This window comes from Adiantum capillus-veneris, chromosome 8 (genome assembly GCF_014529385.1).
Source record: "Adiantum capillus-veneris isolate H3 chromosome 8, ASM1452938v2, whole genome shotgun sequence".
Classification (NCBI taxonomy): domain Eukaryota; kingdom Viridiplantae; phylum Streptophyta; class Polypodiopsida; order Polypodiales; family Pteridaceae; genus Adiantum; species Adiantum capillus-veneris.
Window position 1 is genome coordinate 61,955,648 of NC_140938.1, and position 17,614 is coordinate 61,973,261.

At 41.8% G+C, this 17,614-nt stretch overlaps 1 protein-coding gene and 1 pseudogene across 3 annotated transcripts; both read right to left on the reverse strand.

The window, feature by feature from the left end:
• Positions 1-817: 817 nt before the first annotated feature.
• LOC147452231 (putative xyloglucan endotransglucosylase/hydrolase protein 27) lies at positions 818-17,030 on the reverse strand. Of its 2 annotated transcripts, XM_086518003.1 has the most exons (4): positions 16,302-17,017; positions 4,686-4,786; positions 2,639-2,847; positions 818-1,497 (listed from the first exon to the last, which is right to left on the reverse strand). In XM_086518003.1, the coding sequence occupies exons 1-4, from the start codon at positions 16,498-16,500 to the stop codon at positions 996-998; spliced, it is 1,011 nt and encodes a 336-aa protein (XP_086374129.1). In that variant the 5' UTR covers positions 16,501-17,017; the 3' UTR covers positions 818-995. The 2 variants fall into 2 exon arrangements, with proteins under 2 accessions (XP_086374129.1, XP_086374130.1); XM_086518004.1 differs by lacking the exon at positions 4,686-4,786 and having other exon boundaries at positions 16,302-17,030.
• On the reverse strand, positions 8,431-16,295 carry LOC147452232 (uncharacterized; annotated as a pseudogene). The gene is made up of 3 exons (XR_015188880.1): positions 10,451-16,295; positions 10,235-10,361; positions 8,431-9,383 (listed from the first exon to the last, which is right to left on the reverse strand). The product of XR_015188880.1 is annotated as an uncharacterized LOC147452232 (transcript).
• Positions 17,031-17,614: the final 584 nt, after the last annotated feature.

The window sequence follows — 17,614 nt, forward strand, 5'->3', positions numbered from 1 at the left end:
TATTGACTATTTAACCCATTACAAAATGTCATGTTATTTCTAAAAACATGAGTGATACAAAAGAATTGGGAAAGGCTTCTTTTGTGTTCAACCGTCAACAAACATTCTCATTAATCAGAGTAGCAACAATTCTTCTCCAATTTGAAGAGGGGATTAGAAGAAACTTAAAAATCATTGTCTCACTAAAATTTGATAGAGAACTCCAAAATGAGGTTTTGCATATAGCCTCTAAGCTCCGGAAGGTTTTGCATGAGGGTATGTGGTGGTCTCTATGTTGATTGACCCCTCAAACATAGGGAGGAGATTCTCTACAAGTGGGAAGAATGGCGTCGTGTATGCTTGGTATGGCTATGGAGTGCTTGTTAACTTTGTGTGTGTGTGTGTGTGTGTGTGTGTGTGTGTGTGTGTGTGTGTGTGTGTGTGTGTGTGTGTGTGTGTGTGTGAGAGAGTGAGTGAGAGAGAGTGAGAGTGAGAGAGAGAGAGAGAGAGAGAGAGAGAGAGAGAGAGGGAACTATTAGATGGTTCCAAGCCTTAGCCGTCTCATAGCAGCGTAAAGTTCATTGTATTTTTATTTTTTAAGTAATCTCGACTCAGAATTGTGTGCATGGCCAAACAAAAAGAGCTAGCTATTATGGAGATGGGGGCAAGGCTACTACTAGAGCAAGTGACTTCAAGACTCATGTGACTTTAGAATGACTTAAAACTCAATTATGACATAATAACTCATTTAGAAAAAGTCTCATTGTTAGAAGGTTCAAAATATATGGAAAAAGATTAATTAAAAAAGAAAAGTCGTATGAATAGATCATGGCCTATATTTTTGGTCAAATATCATGTAGATTATTGAAGAAAATTACAAGTATTGCGGATTGTGTCAATAAAAAATAATAATGGTGGCTTATATTGACAAAATTTACATGGTAATCAAGTATTGTGTATTGTATCAATAAAAAATAAGAATGAATCACTCTAGGTTTGTTCATGATAGGACTGGTTTATGAATTTGGCTTACCCAATCGTTGCTTAGGACGATGGCTCCTGTAGCCACCAGGCTTTGCTAGTTTGATGGTGTCTTGTGCAGCACACTCTGGAAGAGATGTTGAATAATGCCTATTTGTATCTTGGCAATATGTATAATACAAATAATGGGTTCTTACCCACTGAAGGGACTGCTTCTCGATAGAAGTAAGATCCCATAATTGAAGTGTCTCTGTAGGATTATTAATGCAGTGTGTCATCCTACTTCTTGTTTGGTAAGAAGGAATCTCAATTTGATCCTCTACAATGGGATTTGTGGCACAACCATTGATTTTGAAGTTTTTGAAGCTTGTTTTAAATGGGGCATATTTGTAATTGACAGGGTACTTTCCCCCATTTGTAGCCCAACCTGACCCATCCCACATAGTGGCATACAAGGCCATTGGCTTGGATGGGTAATCCCCTCCTAGCTCTTCACTCTGCTTCAACTCTCTAATCGGGATTTCATCCACAAAAAACCTGCATATGAAAACATGCCAACAGCCAATAGTCAATATTTTATCTTGCTTAAAAATTGTTTATTATACATAAGCAAAGCATTGGGGACTCTTTCGCCGAAACATCCAACACCCTTTGGTCTAGTGCGATTGAACTAAATCAAACACACTCCCAGAGCATTGGGGATGGTTGCTCTGACCATATTGCCCATAGAATTCAATTAAAAAATAATTAAGGGCTTAACATGCTTGCAAATATAGAGAGACACATAATATGAAAGGAGGAAGGAAGCAAATAAATGTTTAAATGAAGAAAGAGTTTTTGAAAATCGCATTTGAAGAAACATACATCCTTCTGTTATAGATGTATAAGACACGCAAAAAATAAGGAAACAAATGCATATATGTCCAATTTGGAAATTAAAGAGAATAAAATGCATGTGTGGGTGCTATTTTATAATGTAAATATATCCAATCTGGAAATTAAACAAAACAAAATGCATGTTTGGGTGTGCAATGTATGTGCATTTGTGTTTAACTATGTAAGTAGTAGTTGTAAATTTGTACACAAAAATTTTAATTTAAAAAATTACATAAGTTAGAATATTTTTGGAAATACAATTTAAAAATATTGTTAAACTATATATTTTTGTGGACAAAATATATATAATTGACGTAGCTAGAGTGTAAGAGAAATAATATTTCAAGAAACTTTTTTAATCGACTGAGTTTGAATTCGACGCCCTCAAAACGGGTATAATTATTACATGTGGTCATTATTTGATTACCAGTACAAACATTTGTTTAGAAGACAAAATTCCTTTATAATTATATCATTGAACCATTTTGACCAATTTTTGTCTTTGACTAAAATAATAATCCTCCAAGCACGTTGTCGAAGCGAGCACGCACACGCAAGGCTCATTTGTGCAAGTTACATTTTAGCTAAAACTAGAGGGCTTCTTAAAGAATTTTCAAAGTCTTTTCCTTCTTTTTAAAGCTCTTCATCCCTTCTTTGAAGGGTTAAAGTGCCTCAGGAGGGTGGCACAAAAGGTTACACACACACACACACACTTTTTTTTGTATATAGTGATATTCACACGCACACGCGCGCACGCATGCACACACACACACACACACACACAGAGAGAGAGAGATCTTACACAACATGTTTGTGATTCCATAAGATGCTATAGTTGTGAAAATCAGTGGTTGGATCAAACCAGAAATTAAAGCGCTCTTCTCTTCCTCTTGATACACTCCCATTCCCATAGATATTTGTTTGCAATCTCCAAGGTTTTCCTTTCACATTTCCTAGAAATTCGAAGTCCAACTCATCATGATTTTTCGAGAAATCATCGCTATTTGATGTCTGTCCATGGGCACAAGGAGAAATTATGACATAAGAAATTAATGGCAACAAAAATTAGTTATTTTGTTACTTCTTGTTCATTGCTCCATGTATTGATTCAAATTTTTTTCATTCGCTTCTATGATTGACAACTAATTAAGAAGTACCCTAGTTATATTTGACATCAAATACTCAAAAAATGATAACCCTAGGCTTCAGCTTCGATATTTTTAGTCGTGGCTAGGATGAGATATAGTTATGCACTCTTCTGTGTCTCAAGCATAGTCAGTGCCTCAAGGCACTGACTATGCTTGAGGCTTAGTGTACATTCTTCTTCGAGTTGATACAACACTGCCACTCACAATTTTGAGTATGGCAACCCAAAAAAAAGTACCCTTGTTTTTTAAAGATGAAAAGAAAGAACTTGATACATGCAAAAATGCAAGATAATATACGCTATGGCATATCATAGGCAATGTAAGAATTTGAAGAGCTCCTTATTCTTTCAAAAAGGACACGTGCTACAGGGTTCATTTTGCCCTTCTAGTAACCAAATATCACAAGTAAATGTTTTAAACTTAGCGATATGTTTAGTGAAGAATATAAGAAGGCAGCGTGTTTGGTGAGCAAACAAAGTAGTATTTGTATTCTCCGAGACAATGGTAAAGGACCCAATAGAGCGACATTCAATCTTGAACGATATGAATTATTTAATAGGATGGATAGTTTTCAATGACATTGATACAAAAAGATACCTCCTATTAAGCTCTTGCCATCCCAATCATAATTCTCAATTTTTTTTGTGGTATTTTCCATTTATTTTGAAGGTGGCCTTGTTCTGGACCCCGGTACGTTATTGACCCCTTTTACCCTATGGCCAAAGAAAAAAAATCACTTCTAAGTAGGCAACACTAAGGCACACCAACAAATTTTCTCTAGCCAAGGATTTGCCGAACAATTTTCCTTCCAGGCTTCTACTCATGATTCAATAGCAATAATGCAATCATCTTCTTGGAACAGCTCACAATCACCAAACAAAACGAAAGACGGTCGATTGAAGCGGGTTGTGAATGTGTGTTTATAGAACCTAGTTAGGTGATGCGGGTTGTGAGGGTGTAGCTCCAAAAACTTCTCTTCCATTTGTGAATAGACATTAAGACTCTCCAAATTATGGCTTGGCCATGATTGCAAGACTCATTCTAGCTCTTACAATGCATTTTCTAGTGATTACAATGCATTTTCTAGTAATCAACTACATTAAGCCAATGAGAACATCTTGCATAACATCGTGCATAACATCAAGTGCTTATAGTTCCACAAACAATTGATAGCCACCTAAAACAAAAATTATATGCAAAATCATCTTAAAGACAAAAATCCATCAAAACATGTGTTTTCTCTCTCTCTCTCTCTCTCTCTCTCTCTCTCTCTCTCTCTCTCTCTCTCTCTCGGGTCTCTCACTGTTTTCAGGGTTTCATCACTTCTTCTCTCTCTCTCCACTTAACCACTTGTGTTAACCTTGGCCACTTGTGTTTGCAGTTTGTTATCATCATGGAGAGCCTTTTCTCTCTCTCTCTCTCTCTCTCTCTCTCTCTCTCTCTCACACACACACACACACACACATGCATGCATGCAATGATTCACTAATTAACATTAATACTCACATGCTTATAGCTCCACAAACATGTGATACCGCTCTCAACCACATTTTATCCATTCTTTGTTCATTGTAGGTAAGTTTACTTTCTTTTTTAAAATTAAAGAAAAACTTCCACAATAGAAATTGTATAAAAAAAAGAAAAAAGAAAACATATTAAAAAAATTTCTCAAAGAGGCAGAAGATTATATGAGCTACTTACATAAAAGGCTAGGACGATTCCAGCTGTGTAATCATGTGGTAGCTTGATGGAAGCACTAAAGTATGCATACATGTAATTCTCCAGTGAAACAAAACCCGAACCTACAAATCCACGATCGTTATGATTACGATGACTTGAAAAGAAGCTCGACGTTGATCACTATAAGTAAACCTTGTCTTTTGTACATTCCTGTTAAGCTTTTGTGATTAGAATGTTTCCAAGTTCTATTTAACCTTGATGAGGCCACTTTATATATTTCAAAAGAAGATAAATTATAATAATGCCCTTAATATGATGAATGCACGAGATCATTACGAATTGCGGGGTTTCTTTTTTGGGCGGGACGAGAAGTCACTTGCAAAAAAAAAAAAGCATTTTGCAAGAAAATTTGATAAATTTATAAAAACAAAATCAAATGTATTGATAATGACTCTTTCTGTTCTCCCCTTATTTCACATTTATGTGCTCAACTTAGTTTGAGAACAAATCATTTGTTTTAAAAAATCTCAACAAATCTTTTAAGGGCTTTCTTATACGTCAATCAAGGGATTTCAAGAAAATGAATCCTAAGACTTTTGAGCCAACGTGTGTGTACCTCTAAAGCATAAGTTCTTGATGTCCTAACTGTTGGGGTGTTTCCTCAAATGCCATTATACACCACCCCAATGGTTTATTTGGCATTCATCATACATGCCACTTTGATATCTACATAGCCCTCACATTGTTGTCCTTGTTTTGTACATCCTCTTGGTGATAGACCAATTGAGAATATCCTAAGGTCTCTTCTGTCACAAGACGGGCACCACGTGCCAATAGAAAATAACAGACTTTTAGCACTTTAATAACAACTGAAATGAGAGAGAGAGAGAGAGAACACGCCGCATGGAGTGGCGTAATTCCACCCCAGAGAGTATTGGCCCAAACCTTGGCACCCCTTTCGGTATTTCTTTATATTGCATCATCAAAGTACAAGCTGGTACTCCATTCTTTGCACCTTCGTCCAGAAGCATGCCAGAGAATGAGCCCATGGCCTCATATTTAAAGGCCCTAGGCCCAAAAGCAGTTTACATGAAAATCTTCAAACTCAAAAGCAACTGGTCCAAAAGCAGGAGCTCAAAAGATGCCAACGTAAATCACAAAAATCCGTACAACTCCCACTTCATCAGTTAGCGCAAAACGCGAAAATCCGTAGAGTCTGCCACATCATCATGTCAGATCTAAAGGTTGGCTCTGCTCTTCACTGAGTTGACACATCAGCAATTTGTGACATGTATACCCAGTATACAACCACTTTTCCTTGCCGAGAGAGAGAGAGAGAGAGAGAGAGAGAGAGAGAGAGAGAGAGAGGTCTGAACCACAATACTCAACCGTTGTTGCAGCAATCATTGATAGAGTGTCCTCCAAGCTGCCAAAAAGAGTCTCACTAAGCAGTTAGCTCATAAGAATCATCCAAAAGAGACTAAAAACTTTGTGCTTTGGCGATCGTCTGAGAAGAGGGATGGCCAGACCAAGGTGTTTGTGGCAAAGTCATCCTCTGAGAAGAGAGGTAAACCAGAGTAATCCTCATAGAAGAGGGCTAGCTAGACCAAGAAGTCAATGCCATCATGCATGTATCTCCTACCTTCATTCCTTTGGTTTCACCCAAAGCATAATTCGTGCTACCAATGCAACGAGACTGCCAATCAGAGTGACTATCCTCCTGTCGAGTTGGGAGATCATATATGTTCAAACCGAGGGATGTGTATGTTGCAAGGTTATTGAGGGTGAGTATATACAACTCTAAAGGTAAGAGTCCAATGATAACAGCATAAGGAGAGCAACTTTACTACCAAACAAGAGGTCGGGAACCTCTATCGGATCCCCCTACATCTCGTAGGTGAACTCCCTAGGGAAGTCCAAAGCACTGAAGATGCACTCAGCCTATAGATCAAGGTCGACAAAATGCTCCTCCAAGGCACAATTGCTCTCATACCAAGGTCCAATAAAGTCTCTTTCCACCAATGGATGGTGATGTCTTCTCAAGCAAGCTTATATTCCATACGTTGTGAGCACAACCATATCTCTCGTATTGTCCACTCATATATCACAACTCTCACCCCCCTCTCGAGTCACAATCGTCAATGTTGAGCTAGAATGGAAGGTCCCTTGTAGATCTCATGCCCAAAAGAAATGACCAAACCAATGTCGAGGGTACCGTAAGCTGCAGTAATCACCAATAGACCGCATAGACCACCACTAACCGGATGGTGTCCTTTCAATGGGTAACCATAGAGAGGCAAAGTGGAAAACTTTCAGCCTTCTCTCCACCCAAAAACATACCCAAGACGGGTTAAAGTTTTTGTTGTCCAACGAAAATTGGCGTGCTTGTTTGCTCGCGGATTCTATTGATGTCACAGGACTGTAGGGTGCTATCGTGGCAGCCCATATTCTACGGTGCGATTTGCGGCCAGCCATGTGGGAATTTGCAGGCCTGGGTAGAAGGAATTTTGGGTCCTACTATTTTTAACAATTGCTTTTAAACAACGCAAAGTTTTTGTATCTGTTGCTTTAAAGCCAGGGACCTTTTTATGGGAGCCTCTTTTGCAGATCAGCTTATCAACACAGAAAAATTATTGCCATTAAGACATTTTAGAGATATATTGAAAGAGAGGAGATCCACAGATTGCCAAACTAAAGGAAATTCTTTATAGAAAATCACACCATTTGATGTATTTTGAAAGCACGAGTCATTGTAGGTCAGGATGTCGTAGGTTGGAGGAATCCCAAACTCCGAGCAAGTGTTTCCGAGCTAAAACAAAATCGAGCGACATCTAGCAAAGCACCTTGAACATATCCATGTTGTAAAATTGATGCAACTCATGATCAAGCAAGAAAGCATATTCAAAAGTACATTTTTACAATTTTCAACTTCACATATGCATCTTCTCCATCATCTATGGTTACGGCCTCCAAACGTCACTTCTACTCTCAAAATGTCAATGGAAGCAAATATACATGGTCTCCCATAGGCTCAAAATTCTCATTCAAAGAATAACCTTGATCTCAAACATTCTACATTCTAACATCAACATAACCTCATGGCTAGGAAGAGGACTAAAGATAGGGATATGCATATCCATGGAAATCTATTTTCTTGCAAAAGTTGGAGAGGGACGTAGGGTACTAGTGTCTATTATAGAGAAGCTAAGGAAGAAAGCTTGTGAGCACTTAAAGCAAAACTTTTGTAAAGAGAGAGTTAGATGACTCTCAAGGGGAAATTCCAAAGTCCATAGGTGGCACATAGTGATGCATCATGGTGGAGCGTCCTTCCATACCACCCATACAAAACTTGTGCACACAACCTTCATTTTTCTTTGGGTTAACGGAAGTCTTTTTTGGCGGTGGTTGTTTAGGTGATGGTCAAGTGAGATCACCTAGTTATTCATAAATGATAACTAAGGTGATAATGCCTAGCATTAATTACAAAGGGAAGTAGTGCTTCATGTCGTGTTCAAGCATAATAACTAAAATCACATTTCCCTACATCGACCGCCACATGGAGGTCAACTGTGTGCATAATATAGGTGATAGCATCTAGTTGCCACTACCTTCTCATCTTTGCTTGGTCCATATGTGCTAAAAGTTGCTTGCAACCATCCTCATCAAAGTAAGGAAGGGGTTAATAGTGTAAGTATGTTGATTTTGGCATGGTGTTGATGTTGATGTTAAAATTCTCTTTTGCTTCTTCTTCTTCTTCTTCTTCTTCTTCTTCTTCTCTCTCTCTCTCTCTCTCTCTCTCTCTCTCTCTCTCTCTCTCTCTCTCTCTCTCTCGTAGTCAAAGACTCAATTTTTATTTGCATTGATGATAGACACATGCGAGTATGAATGTAAAATCCCTACAAAATTTAAGTCCTAAAAAATATCGCTTAGTTCTTGGATATCTTTGTGGTCTTGCTGAACGCGACTATAACTAGAGCAGCTTCAACACCAATAGCTCTTCCCTTCTTGCACCCTTTCTCTAACAAATAGACTTTCCTTGGGCTCTCTGAGATTGAAATTGATTTCAAAATGTATTCTTGCGTGCCTTTTTAGCCTTTGAAGTGTGGATACTCTCCACAAAGAAGTCAATGTAGAACACACATGCATCTAAGCCACAAGACCTTGGATGGAACCACACTTCATCCTTGGCTTATAGTAAATATTGGTTATCTTCCAAATTACAAAACCTTCTTTGATGATCTTGGTGATGTCCTACCATACTGAAAGTGAATTGGCCATGGAAATCTCATTGACCTCATTGGGATTGGGCCAACGCACATTTGAGAATGCTGGCTACCAGGCATTTTTGCAGCTTGAGAGAAACCATGGACTTCACCCGAGGTGACACTCACTATTCGCCACTCTCTCTCTCTCTCTCTCTCTCTCTCTCTCTCTCTCTCTCTCTCTCTCTCTCTCTCTCTCTCTCTCTCTCTCTCTCTCTCTCTCTCTCTCTCTCTCTCCCAGATTTACAAAGGAAGCTAGAAGCCTGACCTTATCCACCTTTCCAGTCTTCAGTGAACATTTCACGAGGGACTCCTGATAGTGTCGGTCTTTCAAATTCTGCTGCTAGAGTTCTGATGAGGTACCATTCAGCCATGCCTCCTAGCAGGTTGTCTGAAGCTACATAAGTTGTACCCTTTCAGGAAGAATCTCGTAGGGCTGATGATCACTGGCAAAGACCTTGAAATGACAAAACACCTTTGGTTACTAGGATTGAAAGCAAAACATCTCTGGCTAATTATCATGCAGGAAAAGGCTCCCCTACTAGTGCGTCCATGGAGGACTTGAATGGTTTAGCCAACTCATTTGCTACAAATGCAAGCGACCATAGGATTATGGATACATCAGATTTGGAATCGTGTAGTGATTATGAAGCACTCTTTCGCGTCACTGCCTTTTCGCTATATTACTCTTTGAGCCAATGCTTAAAGTGAGGGTGACGGGAGCTCAAGTGATGGGAGCTTAAACTCAAGGTCAGGATCAGGTGCAGACATATCGTAAGGCAAGAGAGTCGACAAACTGTAGAGAAAACACGGAAATTATGGGGAAAAACAAGGCTCGATTGCTTGCCAATCTTTGACATCTGCATATTAGATTGATTTTGGGAGCGAGGGGCCGAACGATGGCATTTATATATCGTGGCATTGATCGATAAGCCGATCAAGCTCTAAATTTGAATGAAATATCAACATCAAGTGGGGGCAAAGCCTTGGTTTCCTTTGCTATCGGTGCTATGGAAGCTACTAGATTTGCTGCAATGCCTCTGCTGCGGGCTCCTAGCCAATACACATTATTGATCTTTCATAACAATGGCCTCACAACGCTGCCTCATCTTCACATTCATTCAAAGGTCACCTTTGCCGAGACACAGTATTGAATTGTCTTTAGCTATTCTCACTCGAGCTCAATGTCCATGAGCTCATCGCAAAAAAAACATTGCCAAGGTCTATGAGATTGACAAGACTTGAAGTTTATATTCATAACAAAGGGACTTTGGGCAATGATCTTTTTCAAGTTTAGACAAGACTTACCTAACCCCATACAAGGGATGCACTCGCATATGACCTCTCGACCCTTCGTTGGAAAATAGCTTACTTCTCCAGTTCCTTGACACCTTGAACACTTTCCAACCCATTGGTAAATAACATTTTTGCAATCCTGAAACCAGGTTTTGACATTAACCACACGAGCATGAATATTTCAGTCATGCGTATGAATAATGATCAATGCGTATGAATAATGAGCACCTTTTTTTCAGCGTCAGAGTTCTTCATTTCCTCCACCTCCTGAGGATTATAAGGGCTGGAGTCTGGGTAAGCCATGGGCAAGGGAAGGGGTTCATCTTTGCTAAGGGCACTCTCATCGTCTTTATGTCATCGGCCATTTTTGTTGTTGTTGTTGTTGTTGTTAGCATGCAAGCGCCATTCTTGGCTGCGAGGAGAACCTTTGGCGCTAGGATTGAGCTTTTGTGGCCATGCAGGGCTGCCTGTCGGTGGCGGAGAGCGTAAGGGCTGTGCCAAAGGCTGCCGATCATCGGGATTGATGGCCGGCACAAAGGTAACCAAGCCTCGGACATGGAATTTTGGAAAAGGAGCAAACGTTACCTGTAACCGAGTGTGCAAAAACACAACCTTACCCAATGATGAGTGCCGCAAAGAACCAACTGAGTGGAGGGGATAAAAGGTTCCATGGAGCATTCTAGCCGGCCGTCTGGCCTCTACCTCTGTCTATCTGTGCCTACATCTCCAGACCTGCTGCTCCAGCCTCGTGCTTTGGTTTTATATAAGAGCAAACGCACTTTTGAAAATCTCGCAGTGAACTGTGAGTGTCAAATTGCTGATTTTTGTCATGTACGTAGCAACGTAGGGTGGTAGCGGTTCTGGCTTTGCAGGCCTGCAGGCAATATTTTAGTTGGCGCAGTCATTTCCTTTTCGTCGTTGCCATGGAGGGAAGTGGATGCAATTCATATGGGCATGTAAGTTGTTGCATGCCTAACAATATTTCCGGTTTAAGATCTTAAAAAAATGTATTTTAATCGAATAAATCACTTTCATGTTGGCTTAAATAAGTTAATGGTCAACTTAAATCCAATATGGATTGATGCTAAAAAAGCATTGGAGTTTAAGCTCATGTATGAACCTCCATTGCAAGCCTTGGCCAAAAACATAATTTATAACTTGGATGCTATTAGGACTATTAGGACTATTTCTTGGTGAACAATGATTACAAAAAGCTTCTCTAGTATTATGGATGCAAAAATTGGAGGGTGATTTCCACCATTATAATTGGCCCAAAATTGCAATTCTTTTGCTTTGCAATGCATGAACTTTTGAGTTGATATGTGAAGCAAGAAATATTGTTGAGGCAGAGAGTCTTGGTATCCACTTACTTATCCTTAAAAGTAGAAACTCAAAATCAAGCGGTATCCGCTCATCCAACTAGACACATCTATCTCTCTCTCCCTCTCTCCCTCTCTCTCTCTCATTGCTCGCTCGCTTTTCTCCTTGCTCAAAAATATTCGCTCGCCATACGGTAGGACTCGTAGGTTGAATTGTACTCATTGCAACATATTTACAACGCATTATGTAAGACATTGACCTTCATAAACAAGTCCATGATTAGATCCATTGTTGGGGGACTCTTGAAAAGAAAAAACATTATGCTTAAGAGCCTAGTTGAATGTACTAGTGAACCAGTGAACCTGCTTTTTGCCCGGTCACGAGTCACTAACTCTTCTCTCTCCACTTATCTAATCGTGGTAATTAAGAGCCTCGAAATCGCCACAGTCTTATCGTTTTTCCTCAATATTGAAGCAAGAACCCAGCCCCTCAAATAGTTGACTTTTAAGGCCCTCTCGAACAGCCAGAAACTACCCAAGATCTGTCGCATCGCTAAGTCACATCAAGCATTTAATCTCTGTAGTCCTCGGTTTCCTTCACCAACAAAGGGAGCTGGAAGACTGTATATTGTCCCAAGGCGACCCTCTGGACTAAGTGACACAGGCATGGGAGGGTGGGATCTATGACGGGGAATTGTGGGTCGTAGATCTGAAATGCGGATACCCTAGATTACTTTTGTAATCTAGGGTAAAAGGTAACCTAAGGTACCCATGTTTCAAAACTACTAAAGGGTACCTCATTTTGCAAGCGTGAGGTTTGAAGCCGTGACCTCGCCCATGAGAGGCACATGCCATAACCACTTCGCCATGCGCGCATTCTGAAGCGTGGGGGCCCTAATTTATTTCAAAAACGTATGCAAAGCAACGACAACCGAAAGTAATCTAGGGTACCCTAGGTTATTTAATACGTGCCACTCAGATCTACGACTCAAAATCCCCCCGTCATGGATCCCACTCTCCCATGCCCGTGTCACTTAGTCACGAGGCAAGGCGACCTGTTCCTTAGGAATGTAGTCACTTCAACAACATCTATGAAGCTCTAGGCTATTTTGAGTTAAAGGGTGTCTCCCCAATTGTGGACCACTTATGCTTTTTTGTTTTGAGGGCATAATGAAGTATGCAAGACGGTGACCTCGATAGCACAATAGATCATAGTTAGGAATTCTCGTGTTTGACACAACATTGGTTGACATGTATGCCAAGTGGGGTGTTCTTTTGAAAATACAACACATCATGACCAGGGATGATTTTTAGCAGATGCAAAGCCAAGGGAAGTCCACAAGGGTGGACATTTGCCCAATGAAGATCATGAGTTAGGGAGCGTCAAAAAAAGAAGATAACGTTGGAAATGCTTTGGTTGCAGTATGTCCCTCAAATCATTTTTTCATTTCTTTTAGTGAGAATCAACCCAGATTGGCACTGGAGTGAGTGAAGTAGAAAGGAAAAGCCAAGCCTACACAGGTAGCACGCGTTGGTGTGCAAAAGGGATTTGTGGTGCGTCGCATGTGGAAAAGAGAGAGAGAGAGAGAGATGACGAGAAAGGGCAAAAAAAAAAAATCGTTGCGAATTTGTGGGTGAGCACGATTGCGGGCTATTCACGATGGTCTTGCTGCATTGCGATCCGAGGAGAGACACAAGCTCGGGTAGTCTGATGGTCGGTCTCTCTCTCTCTCTCTCTCTCTCTCTCTCTCTCAGCGTGAATGGCAGCCTCTGAGTGCAACGACTCAAAAACTGAAGGGTGATGGAGCTAATGAAGAGACGAGGGGACAAGAGCTGGCGGAGCATGGCAGAGGGGTAGTACTGTGATAGTCGGCCAATGTTGTTGTTGGCAGGATGCAATGAGGAGCAACTGCAGGGGTCAGCTGCTGCAGGGGTCGGGGATGGGAGTGCAGGAGTGAAACAGAAGCGACGAAGGGGTCAAGAAGCTGCAGGAGCCAGGGACGAGAATGTAGGGGTAGAACAGAAGGGCCGCAGAGCAGGCAGCCAGGGACGAGAATGTAGGGGCAGAAAAGAATGGACGCAGAGCAGGGAGACCAGAAGCCGATTCATGCTGTGAATGGATCCGCATGATAGGACCTTCACAAAAGAGATGCTGGCCCATGAGCAGCAGAGCTGGCGACTGCATCCCATGTTTGTTTGGCAGGTGAAGTGCATCCGTTGCTGCGAACACCACCAAGAATATTGGGGGCAGTCCATGGAAAAATGCAGTTGATAGGGGAGCGTCAGTGTGGGAACTAGCTACGACCGAACTTTTGCCTTTGCGAAGGCGAGACGAAGCGAATCTTCTTCATTAATTAATTAACGAAATGCAGAATAGACCCAGTATAGCTGTGTTGTAATATGTGGTGTACACACACAAAAAGTTCTTATCAAGCTTCTTGCCGTAATCTCGTCTCTTAAAAAGCATCAACTCAAGCTAGGGTTTGTCTAATTACTAGGGAAGAGCAAAGAAGCTCTAAGTTGTCTTCTTTAATGCTGCCCCCCCCACCCCCCCCCCAAAAAAAAAAAAACAAAAAAACAAAAAGCGATGTGATCGACTGTGCTGGTCACCTATAACTACATGCATAAAACCACGTCGATATTTAACCACAAGCCTCATCGAGGGGGTCATACTTTGGGAACACATTGGTCAGTATGTCTGCCAAAAGTGGTGCAAATTTGAGAAAGGTGCGTCCAACATGGGTGAGACAAAGAAAATTTGAGTTGTTTTCATCGAATGCAAAGTGAGCCACTTTGCAAATGCTCTTCGTACATTAAGAAGAGCTTGTGGTCAACACACTCTCAAGGATACACTCTTTATATTACATCAATGTGTCTGTCACAGTCATGGGTCGTGGGGAGTCATTGTCTATCTCCCGGTGGTTCTACATCGGAATATCGACCTGCAGTTACCGGATGTACTACACGTCAGCATGCAGAATATTACAGCGAATGCACACGTGTTGCAGCCAAGGAATGGATGACAACTAAGCAGCCATAATGTGGGCAGCTATGCACAGTCTGCAGGCTAATCATAGGCCTCCAAATCAGCCGCCCAAAACTGCATCAAGAGTAGACGCGTCAGTGTTCAAAAATTTTCCAGGTTGATAATTGGCCCCCCTCCCCCCGATAGTGATGGTTGAGAATGGTCACTTGGTGACCATTCTTCTAGAATGCACGCTGCCACATGCCTCCCGACCTCCGCCAGTTGCCATACAGTCATCTGCATTCCGAGGAATGGTCCCCAAGTGACCATTCCCTACACCTTGATACACACATAGGAGGCACTTATAGGACTTAGGATCCTCTAATATTTCATTTAATTAGAAGCTACGGTTGGAAATGTTATTGTATGAGTGTGTGTGTGTGTGTGTAGAATATAGAACATGTGATCATCTTATTGATTCCACGGGAAAGCAAGCCTTAGCACGGATCAATGGCCCACGCCTATTTCTTAGAGCGCACCCGAGTTTACCTTCTTTTCGAATTTACAAAAAAGGATTGCACAGCCTAGATCGCACTTGATGTCCAAAATAGGTGTGGACCATTGATCCCATCGTGCCCATGCCCATGTGAGATAGTGAGGAGGACGAGCAGGTACAAAGGAGAAAATACACACACACACACACACACACACACACATATATATACACACACACACACACACACAACAATTCTCAATGGTCAATTAAAGACTTAAAATCCAAAAAAGATACGTTAAGAGGCTAAGTTGAGCAAAAGGGTGGCATCCACCAACAATGTGTGTGTGTGTGTGTGTGTGAGAGAGAGAGGGAGAGAGAGAGAGATTTGCCGGAAAGGATAATTGCCCGAGGAGTCCAATACATGTAAAACCTATAATCAATACATGCGCGCGGAAGAACAGACACGGAGAGAGATAGCTTGTGCACATGTCGTGGTGCCGACGGCAAGCCGATTGAGTGTGAACGTTGATTATCTATTGGGCCTGTATGTATACGGGCACCCTCGGTTACCAATAGCACCACGTATGCATAGAGTCCGATATCTAGATCGGGCCCTCAATGACGAGCTGTAGCTAGCTTGCTGATGTAAGGGATTTGATCTTAAGCGGCAAGCATGAGGTTGGATCCTCTGTGATCTCTCTCTCTCTCTCTCTCTCTCTCTCTCTCTCTCTCTCGACAGGCTGCTAAGGGCTACGCGAAACAAGGTGAAAAAAAAAAATTTAAAAGGGTGAAAGAACCTCAGAAGATGGAGTTGAAAGGTCAAAAGTCCCTTCAAATGCTATCCATTATTTCATTCCTTTCCATTTACACTTTATAGGATCTGTTTAGACCCTTGCTTTATAGGAATCTCTCCAGTTTATGATTTTTTGGAGAGGAGCGAGTTAGGAGATAATGAATAGATTACTGAGTTATGAATAAAAATAAACGAATTACCCACCTCATACTTAATTAGTGGTTTAATTATGCTTATGATTAACGAAATTGACAATTATTGCTTAGTTAGTGGCTTGATTATGCATGCAATGATTGAAACAAGCTGCTTAATCAATGACCATAATTGCTATGATCAATTAGCAGTTGATTAGCGGTTTAATTATGCATATGATAATATGAGATTAGGTGATTGATTATGCAAACTATGCATGTGATTATACGAGATTAGGCGCTTAATTATGTATATGATGGTATGAGATTAGGTGCTGCAGCTAATTAATGATGAGGAGGCGCACGGGCGAGCACCTGACTGTTGATCGAGCTTGAGCTGGACGACATCATCATGCTGATCAAAAAGGACATCCCCCCAAATGACAGAAAAGGTATCGTGGAAGGGTACGGCTCCATCTTCAGCTTCTTGCAAGCTGCTAGCGCTCACGCTACTCTGCTGATTAATCAGTTGGATAGAGAAAGCGGTCACCCATAACTGCAAAACCAGAAGCATCGTCCACTGCAAGCGCTTAGGGGCTATCGTTTCCTGTGTGAGTGAGAGAGAGAGAGAGAGAGAGAGAGAGAGAGAATCAGAGTGTGAGTGTGTGTGTGTGTGTGTCCTAAGTGCATGTAGGGGCTATCCTCTCCTCTCTGTCTGTGAGAGAGAGAGAGAGAGAGTGTGTGTGTGTGCGCGCGCGCGCGCGTGTGTGTGAGAGAGAGAGAGAGTGTGTGTGTGTCGTATGTAAGTGCATTGCGTGTGTGTTTGAGTCAAAAGAGTGGGCCGCAGACGGAGGAAAAGGTGCAAAATGGCGAACTGTAGAGAGAAGACGTAGAGAAGCCAGTAGGGCGGCTGTCGTCTTGAGAATTTGAGAAATTCCTCTTCACGCGGCGTGACGAAGAGAGCATGAAAATTTCCTCTCTCTCTCTCTCTCTCTCTCTCTCTTGCTGCGCACATGGAGACGTTCAGTGGGACGTCCGATCAAAAAGGGGCTGCCATGTAAGCCAGGCCCACCACACCCTTGTACGAACCAAACGGCTCCTCCGCCGGACTCAACGCAATGAACACCCCCCCCCCCCCCCTCACCACGTTCACGCGAACGCAGCAACGTTTAGGTGGCGGGAAGATAACTGCACTACGTGTACAGAGACTGCAAAAAGCTGCAGAGGCTGATGTGGAGCTCACTGCATCACCTGAAGACCTGCACGCACTTTGCCAGCATGAAATTAGCAGCAACGACTGCAGCTTCCACCGTCTCATGTGCGCAAACAGGCGATCAGTGAGCTGCATTCCTAGTGCCAACGAACGCAGCTTCCACCGGAGCATGTGCGCGCTCGATGAAAAGCATGCTCTCTCTCCCCCCCCCCCCCCCCCCCCCCCCCTCTCTCTCTCTCTCTCTCTCTCTCAGTCCCATGAGCATGAAATTTTATTTTTTCTCTCTCTCTCTCTCATCCATCAGCACACATAATCATCTCAAAGTTTTTCTCTCTCTCTCTCTCTCTCTCTCACACACACACACACACACACATTCTCTCGAGATAGTTTCCTAGAACGTTAAAATACCCTCTCTCTCTCTCTCTCTCTCTCTCTCTCACATAACAGGTCTTGACTACTAGTCTCTTGGAATCCT

Bases quoted from the DNA above. Each gene is read 5' to 3' on its own strand.
- LOC147452231 (XM_086518003.1), bottom strand. From the start codon at position 16,500: ATGCTTCTGGTTTTGCAGTTATGGGTGACCGCTTTCTCTATCCAACTG. The intron at 4,787-16,301 runs GTGCTCGCCCGT...GTGGATTTGTAG, and splicing joins CAAGCTCGATCAACAGTCAG to GTTCGGGTTTTGTTTCACTG. The intron at 1,498-2,638 runs GTAAGATCTCTC...TTTCATATGCAG, and splicing joins TGGAATCACAAACATGTTGT to GTTTTTTGTGGATGAAATCC.